General features: G+C 57.1%; 1 protein-coding gene across 3 annotated transcripts; it reads left to right on the top strand.

The window, feature by feature from the left end:
- Positions 1-4,455: 4,455 nt before the first annotated feature.
- On the top strand, positions 4,456-16,842 carry TSPO (translocator protein). 3 transcript variants are annotated; one of them, XM_031656224.1, is made up of 4 exons: positions 4,456-4,526; positions 13,099-13,309; positions 14,977-15,115; positions 16,409-16,842. In XM_031656224.1, the coding sequence occupies exons 1-4, from the start codon at positions 4,471-4,473 to the stop codon at positions 16,645-16,647; spliced, it is 645 nt and encodes a 214-aa protein (XP_031512084.1). In that variant the 5' UTR covers positions 4,456-4,470; the 3' UTR covers positions 16,648-16,842. The 3 variants fall into 3 exon arrangements, with proteins under 3 accessions (XP_031512084.1, XP_003905710.1, XP_009215705.1); XM_003905661.4 differs by lacking the exon at positions 4,456-4,526 and adding an exon at positions 4,779-4,884; XM_009217441.4 differs by lacking the exon at positions 4,456-4,526 and adding an exon at positions 8,812-9,241.
- Positions 16,843-17,122: the final 280 nt, after the last annotated feature.

Raw genomic sequence — 17,122 nt, 5'->3', positions numbered from 1 at the left:
GGGAAGGAAATCAAAGAAATAATCCAACTCTGAAAAAGAATGAGGCGAGGCGCGGTGGCTCAAGCCTGTAATCCCAGCACTTTGGGAGGCGAGGTGAAGGCTGGGATCACGAGGTCAGGAGATGAGACCACCCTGTGCTGAGTGAAACCCGTCTCTACTAAAATAAAGCACCAGCCAGAGGAGTGGCCAGGCGCCTGCAGTCCCAGCTACTAGGAGGCTGGGAGCAGGAAGAATAAGTAAGCCGGAGTGAGGGCTTGCAGTGAGCTAAGGTCCGAGCACTACCTCCAGCCTGGGTGACAAAGCCGAGACTCCGTCTCAAAAAAAAAAAAAAAAAAAAAAAGAATGAGCTTCCAGCAGAGCGCCTGTTAGTCTTGGTTACAGTGGAGAAATAGAACTGCACCGGCTCCTGGGTGTGTTGGGCTTGCCTGTAATCCCAGCAGCTACTCGGGAGGCTGAGGCAGAAGGCCGGCAGCACTTCAGCCCAGGAGGCAGAGGTTGCAGTAATTTAAAATGTGCTGCCTCAACGGATTACAAGTGGACATCTCAAAAAAAAAAAAAAAAATAGGCCACTGAGGTATCAGTGTGAAACTACAGAACTCACAGGCCAAAATCTTAAAGCTTTCAGGAAGAACAAATGGGTTAAAAAGGATCCACAAAGTGGCATAGAGAACAGGGAGAGGATTTGCTTGAGCCCAGGAGTTGGAAACCTGTCCAAGACAGCGTCAGTGACCCTGTGTCTACAAAAATAAAAAACAAAACACAAAAAAGAACCAAAGGCTTCCGAAACAGAATGGCTTTAGCCTGCTCAACTGCAGCTGGCCAACAGCGTCTCTTCATTATTCTGAAGGACAACGAGCTCCAGTTCAGCCAAGCGTCAGCCATCTATGGGGATCTATGGGGTAGGATGCAAGAATTCAGCAATGTTACCTTCCGGGCAGTCTTTCTCAAGAACTCCTGGAGGACAGGCCCAACACAAGCAAGGGGGGACCAAGAAGGAGGAAGATGTGAAATCCAGGAAATAAAGACCCATGCAGGAGGGGGTGGGGGCATCCCCAGGGGGTGAAGAAAGACCCGGGAATGGTGTGTGTACCCAGCCTGTGCAGCCTGTCCAGCGGGGAGCAGCGTGACTCGAGACGTGTTGAGAGCTGGCATTACCAACATCCTTGCTGCCATGCTGCTCATTTAGGTACAGAATGCCCCACGAGCCTGACCTAGATTCTTTTTTTGTTTGTTTGTTTGAGACAGAGTCTCACTTTGTCACCCAGGCTGGAGTGCAGAGGTACGATCTCGGCTCACTGCAACCTCCGCCTCCCAGGTTCAAGCGATTCTCCTGCCTCAGCCTCCCGAGTAGCTGGGACTACAGGTGCCCACCACCACGCCCTGCTATTTTTTTGTATTTTTAGTAGAGATGGGGTTTCACCGTGTTAGCCAGGATTGTGTCGATCTCCTGACCTCATGATCTGCCCACCTTAACCTCCCAAAGTGGTGGGATTACAGGCGTGAGCCACTGTACCTGGCCCTGGCCCAGACTCTTGCCTGCACCTGGCTGGTCCCGATCACAGGCTGAGGAAGCCCCGTTCTTGCCCTGCTGCCTGGGTCTGCTGAGGACACATGGCCCACCTGACAGGCCTCACCCTGCTTCTGAGGTCTGAGCACCCTACTCCTCAGGGCACTGTGAGCTCAGAAGCAAGAGACAGAACGGCTCATGCCCCTGACCATTTCCTGCTGAATGTCCATGCCACAGCTCTGCTCAGCGTCCAAACAGGGGAGCCCCACCCACAGCCATGCCCTCTGCCTGCCCCAGAGGGGGCTCTTGTGAGTGCCCACAGAGGCTGGGCCCAGCCTGTACCCCAGGCACTCAGCTGAGTTTATCTTTCCGGGAGTCTTCTGGCCTGGCCATGGCGCCTGTTCTGCCCCAGCCGGGGATGTGCTGCCTCTCTGCACACATAGTACTCAGGGCAACACACCTGGGTGGGATTCATAAAACCCTAAAGGAAAGCACGGGCGTGTTCAACCCAAGTCAAAGTAAAGGTGACCTCTCGGGTGGGGAGAAATCACTTGGGAGGACCCAGGGCGCTCCTAGGACGCTGGTAATGTTCTGGTCATAACCTGGGGAATGGGCACAACTGGTATTATTATTGCAATGTATACACGTGTGTGTGTGTGTGTGTGTGTGTGTGTGTTTAATTGAGTTTTGCTTTATCACCCAGGCTGGAGTGCAGAGGTGTGATCTCGACTCACTGCAACCTCCGCCTCCCAGGTTAAAGCAATCCTCCTGCCTCAGCCTCCTGAATAGCTGGGATTACAGGTGCACACCACCACACCCAGCTAATTTTTGTATTTTTAGTAGAGATGGGGTTTCACCATGTTGGCCAGGTTGGTCTCCAACTCCTGACCTGACGTGATCTGCCTGCCTTGGCCTCCCATAGTGCTGGGATTACAGGTGTGAGCCACTGCACCCAGCCACATGTGTGTCTTATTTTTATTTTATTTTGTTTTGTTTTTTGATAAAAGAGTCTCACTGTGTTGCCCAAGCTGCAGAGCAAAGGTGTGATCTCAGCTCACTGCAACCTCCGCCTCCCAGTTCAAGCGATTCTCCTGCCTCAGCCTCCTGAGTAACTGGGATTACAGGCGCCTGCCACCACACCCAGCTAATTTTTGTATTTTTAGTAGAGACAGGGTTTCACCATGTTGGTCAGGCTGGTCCAGAACTCCTGACCTCAGGTGATCCACCCACCTTGGCCTCCCAAAGTGCTGGGATTACAGGCAGGGGTCACGCCCAAGGCATTTTTTTTTTAGATGGAGTCTCACAGGTCACTCGGCTGGAGTGCAGTGGGAAGCCGCCTTGCCTCACTGCAGCCTCCACCTTCTGAGTTCAAGAGATTCTCCTGCCTTAGCCTCCCAAGTGGCTGGGATTACAGGCACACACCACCATGCCCGCTAATTTCCTAGGTATTTTTTAGTAGAGATAGTGTTTCACCATGTTGGCCAGGCTGGTCTTGAACTCCTGACCTAGTGATCCACCCACCTCGGCCTCCCAAAGTGCTGGGATTACAGGCATGAGCCACCGTGGCCTGGCCAGAAGGAATTTTGAGATCTGAGTTCATTTGCTCCAGGCTGAGTGCAGTGGCCGGATCTCAGCCCACTGCAAGCTCCCACCTCCCGCCGTAGGCCCCTCCTGCCTCAGCCTCCCAGCACAGGCCTGCCCACCTCGCCTGCTAGTTTTTGTATTTTTAGGAGACGGGTTTCCCACCTGTGGTTAGCCATGGTCTCATCTCTCCTGACCTCAGATCTGCCCGCCTCGGCCTCCCAGTTGGGATTATGCACACACCGCCCGCCACGGGAAGGAATTTTTTAAAAGTAAAAGCGGCAGGGAGCGGTGGCTCACACCTATAATCCCAGCACTTTAGGAGGCTGAGGCGGGTGGATCACCTCAGGTCAGGAGTTCAAGACCAGCCTGGCCAACATGGTGAAACCCCCTCTCTACTAAAAATACAAAAATTAGCCGGGCGTGGTGGCAGGTGCCTGTAATCCCAGCTACTGGGAGGCTGAGGGAGGAGAGAATCACTTGAACCCAGGAGGCAGAAGTTGCAGTGAGCCGGGATTGTGCCATTGCACTCTAGCCTGGGAGACAAGAGCGAAACTCCGTCTCAAAAAAAAAAAGAAAGAAAGGAAGGAGGGAGGGAGGGAGGGAGGGAGAGAGGAAGGAAGGAAGGAAGGAAGGAAGAAAAAGAAACCCAGAAGAAAAAGATGAATGATGAATGGAACCAAGCCTGGGTTATCCTTGTCTTTAGGCCAACACAGTCAAAAATAGATTATATGTTTGTCTTTTAATAGAGGAAGAGGCTCACAAAGGCAACAATGCCAGGTCCTAGGAAAGCCATAGTACAGCCTGGCTGGAAGGAGGCTCCCGGCCTCTGTGTCTGGGTAGAAGTAGCCACTGTTCTCCTTGGCCCCTGCAGGATCAGTTTGGCCCAATGTGGCTGGTGCAGGCTGAGGGGTGTTGCCAGTCTGAGTTGGCCGGAGGGAGCTGGGACAGCCTTGAGCTGCAGCAAGACAGCCACAGTGCCAAGGGCCTGGGGCTTGACACGCCCTGCATGGGAGTGGACCTGGGCAGCTGGAGGCCACCTCTGGACTGTGATGATGGCAGCCTCTCCCCTCACTGAGCGCCGAGCATCTGAGGGGTGTCCTGCCTGCATCACCGCCTTGTGGCTTCATCAGTCCCACGAGTTTGTGCCCATTTTACAGATGAGGAGATGGAGACCCAGAGAACCAGTCAGAAAGTGGTCGGGCCAGGACTAAGAGTGCAGCGCGCAGCCTCCGTGCCCTGGATCAACAGCTCAAGGAACTGGGGTGCTCCGGAAATGGGGCCAAGGCTGCTGAGCAGGAGGACGCTCAGGGCCTTGCCCTCAGGAGAGGCAATCCCCCACTCGGAGATCGGTCTTGTTGCCGCATTTTATAGATGGGAAAATGAGACTAGAAGAAACCACAAGCGACCCGCCGGCGGACACACGGCAACGTTTTAGGTGCTGGGTCTGGCCGGGCGGCCATCACCGGTCACCGTGGGGAGGAGAAGGAGCCGAGAGACTCGCTCGCGGCCGGGGGGAGGCAGAAGCGCGTCCCGCGGGAGAGGTGGCTTTGAGGAGTGAGCTCCCGGTCCCGCGGGGATGCCAGTGGGTCCAGGGCCCGGGCTGCCAGGCGGGGCGGGGCGGAGCGGGGCGGGGCGCGGCCGGGTAGTGGGGCGGGGCCGGGCGGTGGATTGACGGGCGGGGCCTGGTGGCGGGGCGGGGCCGGGCGGCTGAGAGGGGCGGGGCGGATGCGGGCACAGCGGTCTGGCTAACTCCTGCCAGGCAGTGCCCTTCCCGGAGCGTGTCCTCGCCGCTGGTGAGTGAGAACGGGACGCGGAGGGGGCAGCGGGAAATGGGGGCCCGCACGGCTGCGACTCTGACAGCGCCGCGGGACAGAGGGAAACTGAGGCCGGAGCCGAGGACTGGACACCCGAGGGGGCGGCCCGGGGCAGCACTTGGGGCTCGGCTATCGGGTCAGGGGCGGAGGCGGCGGGCAGCCGGGTCTGGGCCTCCGCGGCCGGGGTTCCTGCGCGGGCCGCCTCCGACTGGGGGTTCGGGAGGGGAAACTTGGGCAACTCCGCCACGCCCCGCCCCTGCTTCTCCTGCAGGAAGCGCGGTCCCAGGAGAGGCCGACGCTCCCTCTCCCGCCTATTCCGCGGATGGGCAATCCCAGGCGGAGCTCCCTTCAGGGTCTCAGAATGTCTGGGAGACCTCAGGCAGGATCCTGATCCCCCAAGACACCCCGTTTCATAGTGGAGGAGAACAGCCCAGATCGGGGAAGTTTTCTTTGCCCAAAGCCGGTTAGAGGCCCCCCTGGCCCTCGATTCCCAGTGCGGGGCTCAGGTGCGCTGCAGCCTAGACGGGACTTACTCTGAGCCGAGCAGCCTCTGGGACCTGTCTGCTTCCCCTGCCCCTTGCAAAGAAGACGGAGCCCAGGTGGGAGAAGCGGGGGCTTCCTGCTGTGAACACACTGCTGGCCAGGGCAGCTTCCAGAGGCCATGGCCTGGCGTGGGCCTGGAGCCCCTCTGGCCAGCCTGCCAGGGGCCGGCGCTACGGAATACCAGCAGTGTGCCCTGGGCTGGATGGCAGGAGAGACAGGACTTGAGGCTGTCCCAGAATGGACTCAGGTAGGGCGAGGATATTAGGAGAGGTGGTGTACAGGAAGCAGTCGCCCAGCTCGCCTGGCACACAGCAAGCCCTGCCCATGAAGGCCTGCTGCCAGAACGTGGGCGAGGCCCGGCGTCTCTGTGGAGTCGGTGGGGCCCGAGACAGGGCAGCGTGAGGCAGGTTTCCACTGGCGGTGAAAGGGGCTGTGTAGCAAGGGCAGGAGAGCCAGCCTCAGCCCAGCAGGGGAAGGCGGCCCCTGAGTCTCCACCTGGCTGCTGGCAGCCCCACAGGGAGGCTCCGCGGGAATCCTGGGCCCCCAGGGGAGTGCTGGAAACTGGGGGAAACGGAGGCTTACCAAAGAAGCCTTTGTCCAGAGTCATGCAGCTGGCGTGGTGGAGCCAGGGCCTGGACCCGTGCAGTCTGATCCCAGCCTGCCTCCTCCACTGTGCCCCGAGGGCCACTTTCTTTCCTGGGAGTGTGTGCGTGTGTGCACACACACGTGCTGTGTCCTGTCGTCTCTACAGACTTATGCCTGGCATGAGGCACCCTGTCTGGCTGGATCTACCAGAAAGTATTCACAGCAGGTTCTCCAGGTGGGGTAAAGGGCTTGGGCTCACAGGGAGGGAGCCTACATTTACCTTAAGCTTTTTCAGTATTTCAGTTTTGAATCTCTGTTTTGTTTTGTTTCGTTTTTCTTTCTTTCTCTTTTTTTCCTTCTTTTTTTCTTTTTTTTTTTGTTTGAGACAGGGTCTTACTCTGGTAGGCAGGCTGGAGTGCAGTGATGCAATCATAGCTCACTGCAGTCTCCTGCAGAACTCCCGGGCTCAAGCGATCCTCCCACCTCAGCCTCCCAAAGTGCTGGGATTACAGGCGTGAGCCACCGTTTCTGGCTTATTTGTGTTTTCTTTACTTTTGATTGTGCAAACAATGCGTGGATGTGCTCTCTTTGTGTAAAACAGTAGTCTTTTAAATTTTATTTTCTTTTTAACCACTGGACCACTAGGGAAGTCATTCTTAATTTCTTCTTTACTTTTATTTATATGTATTTTTTGAGTCGGTGTCTCTCGCTCCATTGCCCAGGCTGGAGTGCAGTGGCTCGAGCTGGGCTCACTGCAACCTCTGCCTCCTGAGTTGAAGTGATTCTCCTGCCTCAGCCTGGCTAATATTTGTACTTTTAGTAGAGACGGGGTTTCACCATGTCGGCCAGGCTGTTTCTTTATTTTTCACTAAAAAAAAAAGTTGAACCCCCGAACCTTGAAGGAAAGGAAAGGAGTCTTTCTTAACAGAACCAATTCCCCCTGGACACCCCACCCTCACCCTACCCTTTGCCAGGCCACTCGATGGCCAGGTTGGCTATGGATTTTTCCAGACCTGTGGGCTGTTCCACTGGTTACTTTTGTAATGAAAAACGCACACAAAGTCAGGACGATTAGCCATGAGTCATTTTTTAAAAGCCTGAAAACAAGTCTCTGGGACAATGGTGGCTTCATTGGAGAGACAAGGCTCAGGGGAGCTGGGTGCAGCGGGGGGTGGTGGTGGGGATCAGAGAAGGGACACATTCCTTATTCTGTTCCTGGATCGCCTTCTTTTTTTAGTTAGTTAAGTTTTGCTTTTTGTTTGTCCGGTTTTTTCTTTTTTTTTTTTGAGAGGAGTCTCGCTCTGTTGCCCAGGTTGGAGTGCAGTGGTGTAATCTCGGTTCACTGCAACCTCCACCTCTTGGGTTCAAGTGATTCTCCTGCCTTAGCCTTCTGAATAGCTGGGACTACAGGCGCCAGCCACCATGCCTGGCTAATTTCTGTATTTTTAGTAGAGACGGGGTTTCACCATGTTAGCCAGGCTGGTCTCGAACTCCTGACCTGAGGTGATCTGCCTGCCTCAGCCTCCCAAAGTGCTGGGATTACAGGTGTGAGCCACTGTGCCTGGCCTTCTGGGTCACCTATAGGGAGGTCTCCGAGAACAGAAAGACACCCTGAAACCCACTGGCTCGACCACCACCTCACAGATGGGGACACAGAGGCCCAGGAGATGAGATACCTTGGGGCAGCTATGGGTCTGGGGTCTCCGGGCCAGGAGTGAAGTCTCACAAGACCCGGAGACCCTGGGTCCCACCCTTGGTGGGGGAGGGCTCAGATCCTGTGGGGCCTGAAGCTCTGTGGGGGCTGGGATGTTGCTGTGGCAGGTGGAGAGAGCGATGCTGCTGGCCTTGGGAGAACCTTCTGGCACAGTTCACAGGTGGGGTGGAGTGGCCTGGGGCCTGCGGGTCCAATGCTGGTGCTGCAGGCTTTATGAGCCCTGTTACAGATGAGGAAGGAGGCTGAGACGGGTGGTGACACAGATGCTGGCAAGTGGCCATGCAGACCAGAGCAGGCTGGCAGACACCCGGCTCAGAGGGAGGGGTGGGATGAGTTTTAGAGTCACTCAGACCTAGAAAGTTCCATGACTTCTCATGTCTCAGCTTCCTCATCTGGAAAATGGGACAAGTCATGAGTCCACTATGGAGGCCAAGTGGGCCGTGTGGCTCAGGGAGAAGCAGCTAGTCCCCTGTGGCCGCTGTGGGGACTAAACGAGGCGGTGACCATCGGGATGAGCAGGGACTCCACCATGCAGGCCCCTGCCTACCAGAGGCCCGTGCACAGCCAGAGCTGAGCAAGGCCTGGAGCCTTCTCCTGCCTCCACGTCCTGCGTCCTCTACCCTGCCCCGATCTTGCCCCTGTTTTGGGGGCGCTGCTCCGTGCAGGGCATTTTCACCTGTGGAGTGTCCAGGGGCTCTCATGGCTGATAGGGTCTCGTCTCAGGTCCAAGCCTTGAGGCCCTGTCTTCCCCTGGAGGAAATGGGGCTAGTGGCCCCACACCAATACCCACAAGCCCTCTCTTCTCTAGAGTTTTCAGGGAAACGTTGTTGTCCCACCCCTTCCTCCCTTGAGCTACCCCAGGCCCCTGAGTAGCAGACACGGCGGGTTTACCCACCTGATGTGGAGGGAAGCCGGGCCCAGAGACGAGCCTTGGATGGAGGCAGAGCCGAGGTCTGGATCCCTGTTCACCTGAAGGAGACAAAGGGGCATAGGTGGCTTCACCCCTCTGCCTGAACCCCGAGTCCCATCCCTGCCATGTGTGCCCCCTGGCCCACCCCAGCCTTCCCTGGGCCCATCCCAGAGCAGATTTCTGGACCCTGCCTAGCCCGGCCCAGCATGACTCATCATGATGGGTACCGCCCCTGCCCACCTGTTCCCTGATTGGGCGATTCAGGAGCCAGGCAGTTCCCCAGAGGCCCTAGGAAACTCCACGCCCGCCACCAGGCTTTCTCCATGTGGGGCATCTGACCACCCTGTTTTCTGGTGGGGCAGACCCTCTGAGCCCCTTGGCCCTGTGGGTCATAACCACAGCCAGGCCTGAGAAGGGGGCATCCTGGGGTGGGAGTGTGAGCACGGGACTCAGAACCGGCTCCAGACCCTGCTCTCTCTTGCTGTGGCCTTGGGAAAGCCGCCATGCCTCTGTGACTTTAATTCGTTCTGTACAACAGGAGACCTGCAGGGTGGTCTCTAAGGTCATGTCAGCTGGAACACTGGGTGAGTTCCATTTGTGATTTACTGGGCCCCGAGTGTGCGCCTGGCCCTGGCTGGGTGCTGGGGCCAGGTGACAGAATCGTGGGGAGGGAGAAGTTCTGCCACATGCTACAAGGTGAGGACCTCTAGAACATGACGCTCAGTGAAGGAAGCCAGACACCAGGGCCACACACTGCATTGAGACCAAATGTCCAGGATGGGCAAGTCCCCAGAGAGAAGTCAGATTGCTGGCTGCCAGGGGTGGGGGGAGGGAGGGGAGCCACTGCTGATGGATACAGGGTTTCTTTTCGGGGTTGAAAATGCTTTGGAACTTGATACAGAGGGTGGTTGCACAACAATGGTAATATACAAATGCTGCTGAATGGTGCACTGGGGGTTTCCATTTGTTGCATGAACATCACTGAAAGTGCATCAGCTTCTGTGTGGTATCAAGGGGTTCTGGATGTGCATGTGTCTTATGCTGGTGGTATTAACCTTGCTCGCCTGGACAGGGACACTTGTGAAACTGAGAGTGGGCCATCAGTGTGGGGCAGGTGGGCCTCAACTGGGGGTGTCCTGGGAAAACGCACGTACAGGCACCCTGGTCCGGCTCGTTTCCAGCGGAGGCTGAACGAGACTCCTTACGGTTCCCCCACAACGTCACTCAGCTGTGGACTCACGCAGGCTCCAGCAGAGTGGCGGTTATGTCTCAGTTGCCCAGATGGGCAGCAGGCTGAGCTGGCCTGGGCTTACCTGAGAGGATGTAGTGGGAGGCTGAGCTGGGAGGTGGTCCCAGGGCTGCGGTCCAGAGCTCCATATCCACTTGGCAGTGGTGCAGGGCCAGTGCTCAGCAGTACCTCCCGTACCGGGGAAGGTGGCCTTTCATATGTGTAGTGACATCAGACCCCCACTACCACCCCATTAGCAGTGTACCCTGGAAGCTGGAGGGTGGGGCAGGAGGGAGGGGGTGGGGCAGGAGGAAGGGGATGGGGCAGGATGGAGGGGCAGGAGGGGGGGGGGGGGGGGCAGAAGGGAGGGAGAGGGAGAACACAGGAATATTTCTTGCCAGGACCTAGGTCACATGCCCAGCCCCCAAGAATGTCCATCCTTACTGCTCATCTGTGCAGCAACCTTGGGGGATGGGGTAACTGTCCCCATTCAACAGGTGAGAAAACTGAGGTCCAGGGAGGGGAGGGAATCATAGTAAGTGGCAGCATGGGAATCTGCTGGATGCCTGCAACTCTGATTGTTCCTTTAAAACAGGCCGGGTGCGGTGGCTCATGCCTGTAATCCTAGCACTTTGGGAGGCTGAGGCAGGCAGATCAACTCAGGTCAGGAGTTTGAGACCAGCCAGGCCAACATGATGAAACCCTGTCTCTACTAAAAAATATAAAAATTAGCTGGGCGTGGTGGCGGGTGCCTGTAATCCCAGCTACTTGGAAGGCTGAAGCAGGAGAATCGCTTGAACCTGGGAGGCGGAGGTTGCAGTGAGCAGAGATCTTGCCACTGCACTCCAGCCTGGGTGACAGAGCAAGACTCCATCTCAAAAAAAAAAAAAAAAAAAAAAGTGCCCTGGCCAGGCATGGTGGCTCATGCCTATAATCCCAGCACTTTCGGAGAACAAAGTGAAAGAATCACCTGAGCCCAGGAGTTTGAGACTAGCCTGGGCAACATGGAGAGAACTTGTCTCTACAAAAAAATACAAAAAGTAGCTGGGCATGGTGGTGCATGCCTGTAGTTCCAGCTACCTCCAGGCTGAGGTGGGAGGATCCCCTGAGCCTGGGAGGTCAAGGCTGCAGTGAGCTGCGATGGTGCTGCTGCTCTCCAGCCTGGACAGCAGCGACACTCTGTCTCTGAAATATAAAATACAGCAATGTTCATTATACATATTTTGGCAAACAAGCAACGTAGTGAACTTAGCATCATCAATCCTGCTGCTGAGGGCGGACTCTGGAATCCTGAGTGGCTGGCCTGTGGAGGGGCCTTGGGCAGACGTCTCCACTGCCCTGTGCCTCAGGTCTCTGTTGGCAGACGGCCATAAGGTGGCATTGCTCCCCCGCAGGGTGAGGGTTCATGGCCAGTGTTGGGGTAAAGCTTGCCCGGCCTGGCATACAGCCATTTCCCTGGAAATGCTGGCTTTATGATGATGACTGTGGCTAACATCTTCATGCATTGGTTACAATTGAGAAAAAAAAAATGCATATCTAGGCTGGGCGCAGTGGCTCACGCCTGTAATCCCAGCACTTTGGGAGGCCGAAGCAGGCAGATCATCTGAGGTCAGGAGTTCGAGACCAGCCTGGCCAACATGGTGAAACCCTGTCTCTACTAAAACTACAAAAATTAGCCCGACATGGTGGCATGTGCCTGTAATCCCAGCTACTTGGGAGGTGGGAGGCTGAGGCGGGGGTTACAGGTTACAGTGAGCTGAGATCATGTCATTGTATTCCAGGCTGGGCAACAGAGCGAGACTGTATTTAAAAAAAAAAAAAAAAAAAAAGCATATCTATATTATCCATTCTTTGCCAAAATTGGGGTCATTCTGTAGTCTATGTATATTCTGCTTTCTTCGTGTTACAGTGAGAACAACTTTTTCATCACTAAAAAGCCTTCAAAAGCTTGGTTTGTGAGGGGCCAGTCTTTAATAGTCCCTGGCTGCTGGGCACTGAGGTGGCTGCTGGGCACTGATGTGGCTTCTGTGCTCACCCAGCTCCATGGATTCCAGGCCAGCAGCTGCTCCTTCTCCCTGGGGCCGGCTTTGCCCTTTGCCCTTTGCCCCTGCCGAAGCCCACATTCAGCACAGTCTCCGCTGACCCCCCTCTGCCCCCACTTGGCTGCCTCCATGACCCCCGGACTGCTTGTCTCTCGCGTTCCCCTGGGGCAAAAGTGCTCACTGTTCTTCCTGTGGCATCTCCTTCCTGGTCCCTGGTCAGAGGGTCCCTTTCTGAGGTCCAGGCTCCCTCAGCCCCAGTCTGTGCCCACTCAGGGCCTCCCCAACCCCGTGCCCCGCTGGGTCCCAACCCTCGCCCCAGCAGGCCTTGCTGCAAGTTGGCGGAACTAAATCCGGTTGTGTGGCTTCTTGTCTCAGACAAGAGCAGATGACCCCTGATTCTCCACCTAGAATCAGAGTGAGTGGGACCTTAGTCCTTCATTTTTTGATGAGGCCAGGGTGGGAGCCATATTGCCACCGGGGCAGAGCCTGGCCCAGAGTGCACTGTGGCCCCAGGCAGGCCGCTGTCCATCTCCGGTGCATGGGGAAGGGGCGGTGGTTTTAGTGGGGCCCGTGTGGGGTGCTGAAACAGCTGTGTAGAGACACTCCTTGCTGCTGTGCACTGAGCTGTGTTCAAGGTAGGTAAGCATTGATATCCCACTCTACTGAGGGGGAAACTGAGGCCCTGAGTTGATGTGATTTGCCTGAGGTCACAGTGAGGCAGTGAGGAAAGGGATTTGACCCAAACTCTGTCTGATAGCAGTCACCGAATGAGTGAGTGAGTGAGTGAAAGGTGAATGTGAAGTGCTGGAATGTAAAGCACTGGCCTGGCAGAGCCCCCAGAGCTGGGACTTGGCCCAGGGAGGCAGGCTGGGAAGGCTTCTTGGTGGAGGGGACCCAAACTGGCCTCGGAAGAGGCAGCAGGGAGGAGGGGTCAGTGCCAGGAGACCCAAGGTCGAGGTGAGGGTGGACAAAGGTGAGGCCAGGCAGCTGGGGCAGGAGCAGGGCTGGAAATGTGTTCACTCAGCCACTCCTGCCCTGCACATCTCTGCGCCTCCTGATAGGCCAACTGGTTGATCTGTGGGTGACAGGCCTTTCAGGGATGCTGGAGGAGACACAGGCCTAACCCCATGGCCTCAGGAATGCCCTCACTCAGCCTTGTCTTTTCTTTCAGAGCTCCCCTGAACAGCAGCTGCAGCAGCCATGGCCCCGCCCTGGGTGCCCGCCATGGGCTTCACACTGGCGCCCAGCCTGGGGTGCTTCGTGGGCTCCCGCTTTGTCCACGGCGAGGGTCTCCGCTGGTACGCCGGCCTGCAGAAGCCGTCGTGGCACCCGCCTCACTGGGTGCTGGGCCCTGTCTGGGGCACGCTCTACTCAGCCATGGGGTAGGTGGGCGCGCGCGCTGGCCTGGGGATGAGCCTGGCCCTTTGCAAGGAGAGGCCTGGCCCAGGACAGAGGGTCTCCTCCAGGCGGGCCATGGGCCACGGCATGGTTTCCCCAGCCCCATTTGGCAAGCCAGGGTGGGGAAGCTGTGGGCCTGTTGATTGCACAACTGAACTTTCTCCTCCTGGGCCCCTGGGGGGACGGGTCAGATGCTCACCCCACCCTGGCATCCCTGCCGTGTTCACAGCTCCAGGCGGAGGCCGGCTTAGTGTGTGAAGGTTGGCCTTGGGCAGCGGCATGGATGCTTTCCAAGATTAACAACGGCAGCGACAGCCCCGAGAGCAGCTCCTCTGTTGAACTCCTGCCCAGTGCCAGGCTCATCTCATTCATACTCAACGCCCCCCATGATAAGGGGCCTCCCAAGGACACAGGGCTTGCAAGTGTGGACCCCGCACAGCCCCCTTCAGGCTGAGTCTGGCCTGAGTCCCTTGGAACTAGACCAGGGGAATTCCACCCGGAAAGGACGTGCTGGGAGGGGCAGGGCGCCTCTTGGTGGCTGTAGAGGGGACTGCACCCAGGAGGCGGGGAATTGACTGCCTTCTGGAATGTTCCCTGCATACTGGTTCCGTGTCAGCCCAATGCAGGGTGGGGACGCAGGTGCCAGGCACTTCAGGGGGCAGATAGCAGAGGCCAGGCCAGGTGCCCAGCTCTGATGGGAATAAGGCCCTGGAACCTGGGTGTCACCTGGGCCTCACCCTTTCCGGCCCAGGCCCTGCCCAGCCAGGCTCCCACACTTTCCTGGCTCCAGTGTCCCCACCCTGCTTGGCCTTCCTATACCACCTGGTCCCAGCCTGTCTTTGGGGGAACTTTTTGGGGCTCCCTGTAGCTCTGGATAAGGCAAACCCCTCGTTAGTAGGTGAGAGTCAGGGCTCTGGCCCGGCCGACCGGACTTTATCCACTGATGGCCTGCCAAGAGATCTCAGTCACTTCACCGCCTGTGCCTCAGTCTCCTCACTGTAAAGGGGGTGCTGATACTGCCTGCCTTACAGCATTATCAGGAAGCTGAAATGAGTGAATGCTTGGGAAGTGGTAGGGCCTCCTCATAGGTAGGGCTCCTGTGAGTGCCGGAGGGCATCGCCTACTGTTACTGGTGGTGTTACTGTTGCCCTGTGTTAACAGCTCCCATCACCAGGCCTCCCCCTGGACCTCACCCTGCAGTCACAGACTGACTCGGGGTCTCACATCTGCCTCACAGCCACCTCACAGCCTTTGCATGTCCTGTTTCCTCCCCTGAAAAACTCCTATTCATCCTTTAAGGCCCAGCCCAAATGTCCTATCCTCTATGCAGTGCCCTGGCTAGGTTAAGAGCCTCCTCTCTACCTAGTCACACCATGTGGTTCCCCTTCATAGCAGTGACAGTGATAATAATGGCAGGTGTGTATTGAGTGTCCTATATGCTGGGTATCGCATGAAGCACTGCCAGTGTGCTAACTAGAATCCCTACAGCAACCCTATGAAAAATGAAGGCCCAGAGAGGTCAGGCAACTTCCCTGAGATCACACAGCCATCAGTGTCAGGTCACACATGAGCCATCACTGTGTCACTCGGAGGTGGGCAAGGCTCCTGGCCTTGCTCCTAATGGTGCTCTGAACTGCGGCCTCTGTTTCAGGTATGGCTCCTACCTGGTCTGGAAAGAGCTGGGAGGCTTCACGGAAGAGGCTGTGGTTCCCCTGGGCCTCTACACCGGGCAGCTGGCCCTGAACTGGGCGTGGCCGCCCATCTTCTTTGGTGCCCGACAAATGGGCTGGGTAAGTGTGGCTACGGCATGTGTCCCTGATCCCTGGGTCTGACCCTTGGAGGCCCTGGGGCATCACATAGGACACTGGGTCAATGTAGGTGGGGCCAGGGGAGGCAAAAGGCCATGTCTCTCTAGCTCTAAGCAGCCCACGCCCTGGAGCCTCCCCTCGACTGACTCTCCTTCAGTGAGGGAAGCTATTAAGGCAGAAGGGGTTGCAGGGTGGGTTTGGGGGCTACTGTATAGGAAAACCCACATGAAGCCTGGTACTGTGTGGGCAGGGTCACTGGCCCCTCTACACGACAGCTTCTTTCTTTTTTTTTTGAGACAAGAGTCTTACTCTCTCACCCAGGTTGGAGTGCAGTGGCGAGATCTCAGCTCACTGCAACCTCCGCCTCCCAGGTTCAAGCAATTCTCTGGCCTCAGCCTCCTGAGTAGTTGGGACTACAGGCACATGCCACCATGCCTGGCTAATTTTTTTATTTTTAATAGAGACAGGGATTTTTTTTTTTTTTTTTTTTTTTTTGGAGACAGCGTCTTGCTCTGTCGGCCAGGTTGGAGTGCAGTGGCGCGATCTCGGCTCACTGCAAGCTCCACCTCCCGGGTTCAGGCCATTCTCTTGCCTCAGCCTCCTGAGTAGCTGCGACTACAGGCGCCCCCGACTATGCCCGGCTAATTTTTTGTATTTTTAGTAGAGACGGCATTTCTCTGTTAGCCAGGGTCGTCTCCATCTCCTGACCTCATGATCCGCCCGCCTCGGCCTCCCAAAGTGCTGGGATTACAGGCGTGAGCCACTGTGCCTGGCCTTAAGACAGGGTTTTACCATATTGGTTAGGTTGGTCTTGAACTCCTGACCTCAGGCGAACCACCCGTCTTGGCCTCCCGAAGTGTTGGGATTACAGGCGTGAGCCACTGTACCTGAAAAACAGCAGGTTTTTGTTTGGGCCTTGTAGTAGTGCTGGAAGATCAGCGCTGCCCTCCGTGGAGGCTCTGCACTCAGAGAGGGGAAGGGACCTGCAAGACCTCTCTGAGCCACCACCGCACCCTTGAACAAACCGAGTTCACTTCAGGCATGTCATGTGCACCCCACACATGGCATGGGTCAGGCGGGAGGACTGTTCCCATTTTACAGATGAGGAAACTGAGGCTGAGATGGGGGAGGGGGTTGGCCAGGTCACTCAGGGGTGGAGTGGGGGTGAGTGAGGTTCCTGACTCCCAAATCCAGCAGCAGTTGGGCAGTGGGACACGCACTTGGGTGGACGTGGTGCCTCAGGCCTCCCTGTCCTTCCTCCCCCAATCTCTGCAGGCCCTGGTGGATCTCCTGTTGGTCAGTGGGGCGGCGGCAGCCACTACCGTGGCCTGGTACCAGGTGAGCCCGCTGGCCGCCCGCCTGCTCTACCCCTACCTGGCCTGGCTGGCCTTCGCGACCACACTCAACTACTGTGTGTGGCGGGACAACCGTGGCTGGCGTGGGGGCCGGCGGCTGCCAGAGTGAGTGCCCGGCCCACCAGGGACTGCAGCTGCACCAGCAGGTGCCATCAGTGATGGTGGCTGTCACGCTTTCACAACCACTGGGCCTGCTAGTCTGTCAGGGCCTTGGCCCAGGGGGTCAGCAGAGCTTCAGAGGTGGCCCCACCTGAGCCCCCACCCAGGAGAAGTGTCCTGCGCTTTCTGCATGCTCAGAGCATGTTCTCGGAACATGGAATTTTATAAGCTGAATAAAGTTTTTGACTTCCTTTACCATGGCCTTTTTGCTTGGGTGGGACCCCCAGCCACAGGGAAGAGGGGGAGCTGGGGCTGCGCTGGAGCTCGTCTCTGCGGGATCTGCCTGGGCTGCCTTCTCCACGCAGGGCTGGATCCGGCTGGGGCTGCCCCACGCTTCCTGGGACGCTCCTGAAGCCCTGCAGGAGATGAACAGAGCAACCCTGGGTGCCACCCTGGAGCCCACACTGGCGCAGACCCAGCTGGGGCCGTGGGCTTCGGCAGAGGGAGGGGGTCCTGTCCACTTCCCATGGCTTCC

This window comes from Papio anubis, chromosome 16 (genome assembly GCF_008728515.1).
Source record: "Papio anubis isolate 15944 chromosome 16, Panubis1.0, whole genome shotgun sequence".
Lineage (NCBI taxonomy): Eukaryota > Metazoa > Chordata > Mammalia > Primates > Cercopithecidae > Papio > Papio anubis.
The sequence above is the reverse complement of the archived record's forward strand: the minus strand, read 5'-3'. Positions and strand labels throughout refer to the sequence as shown.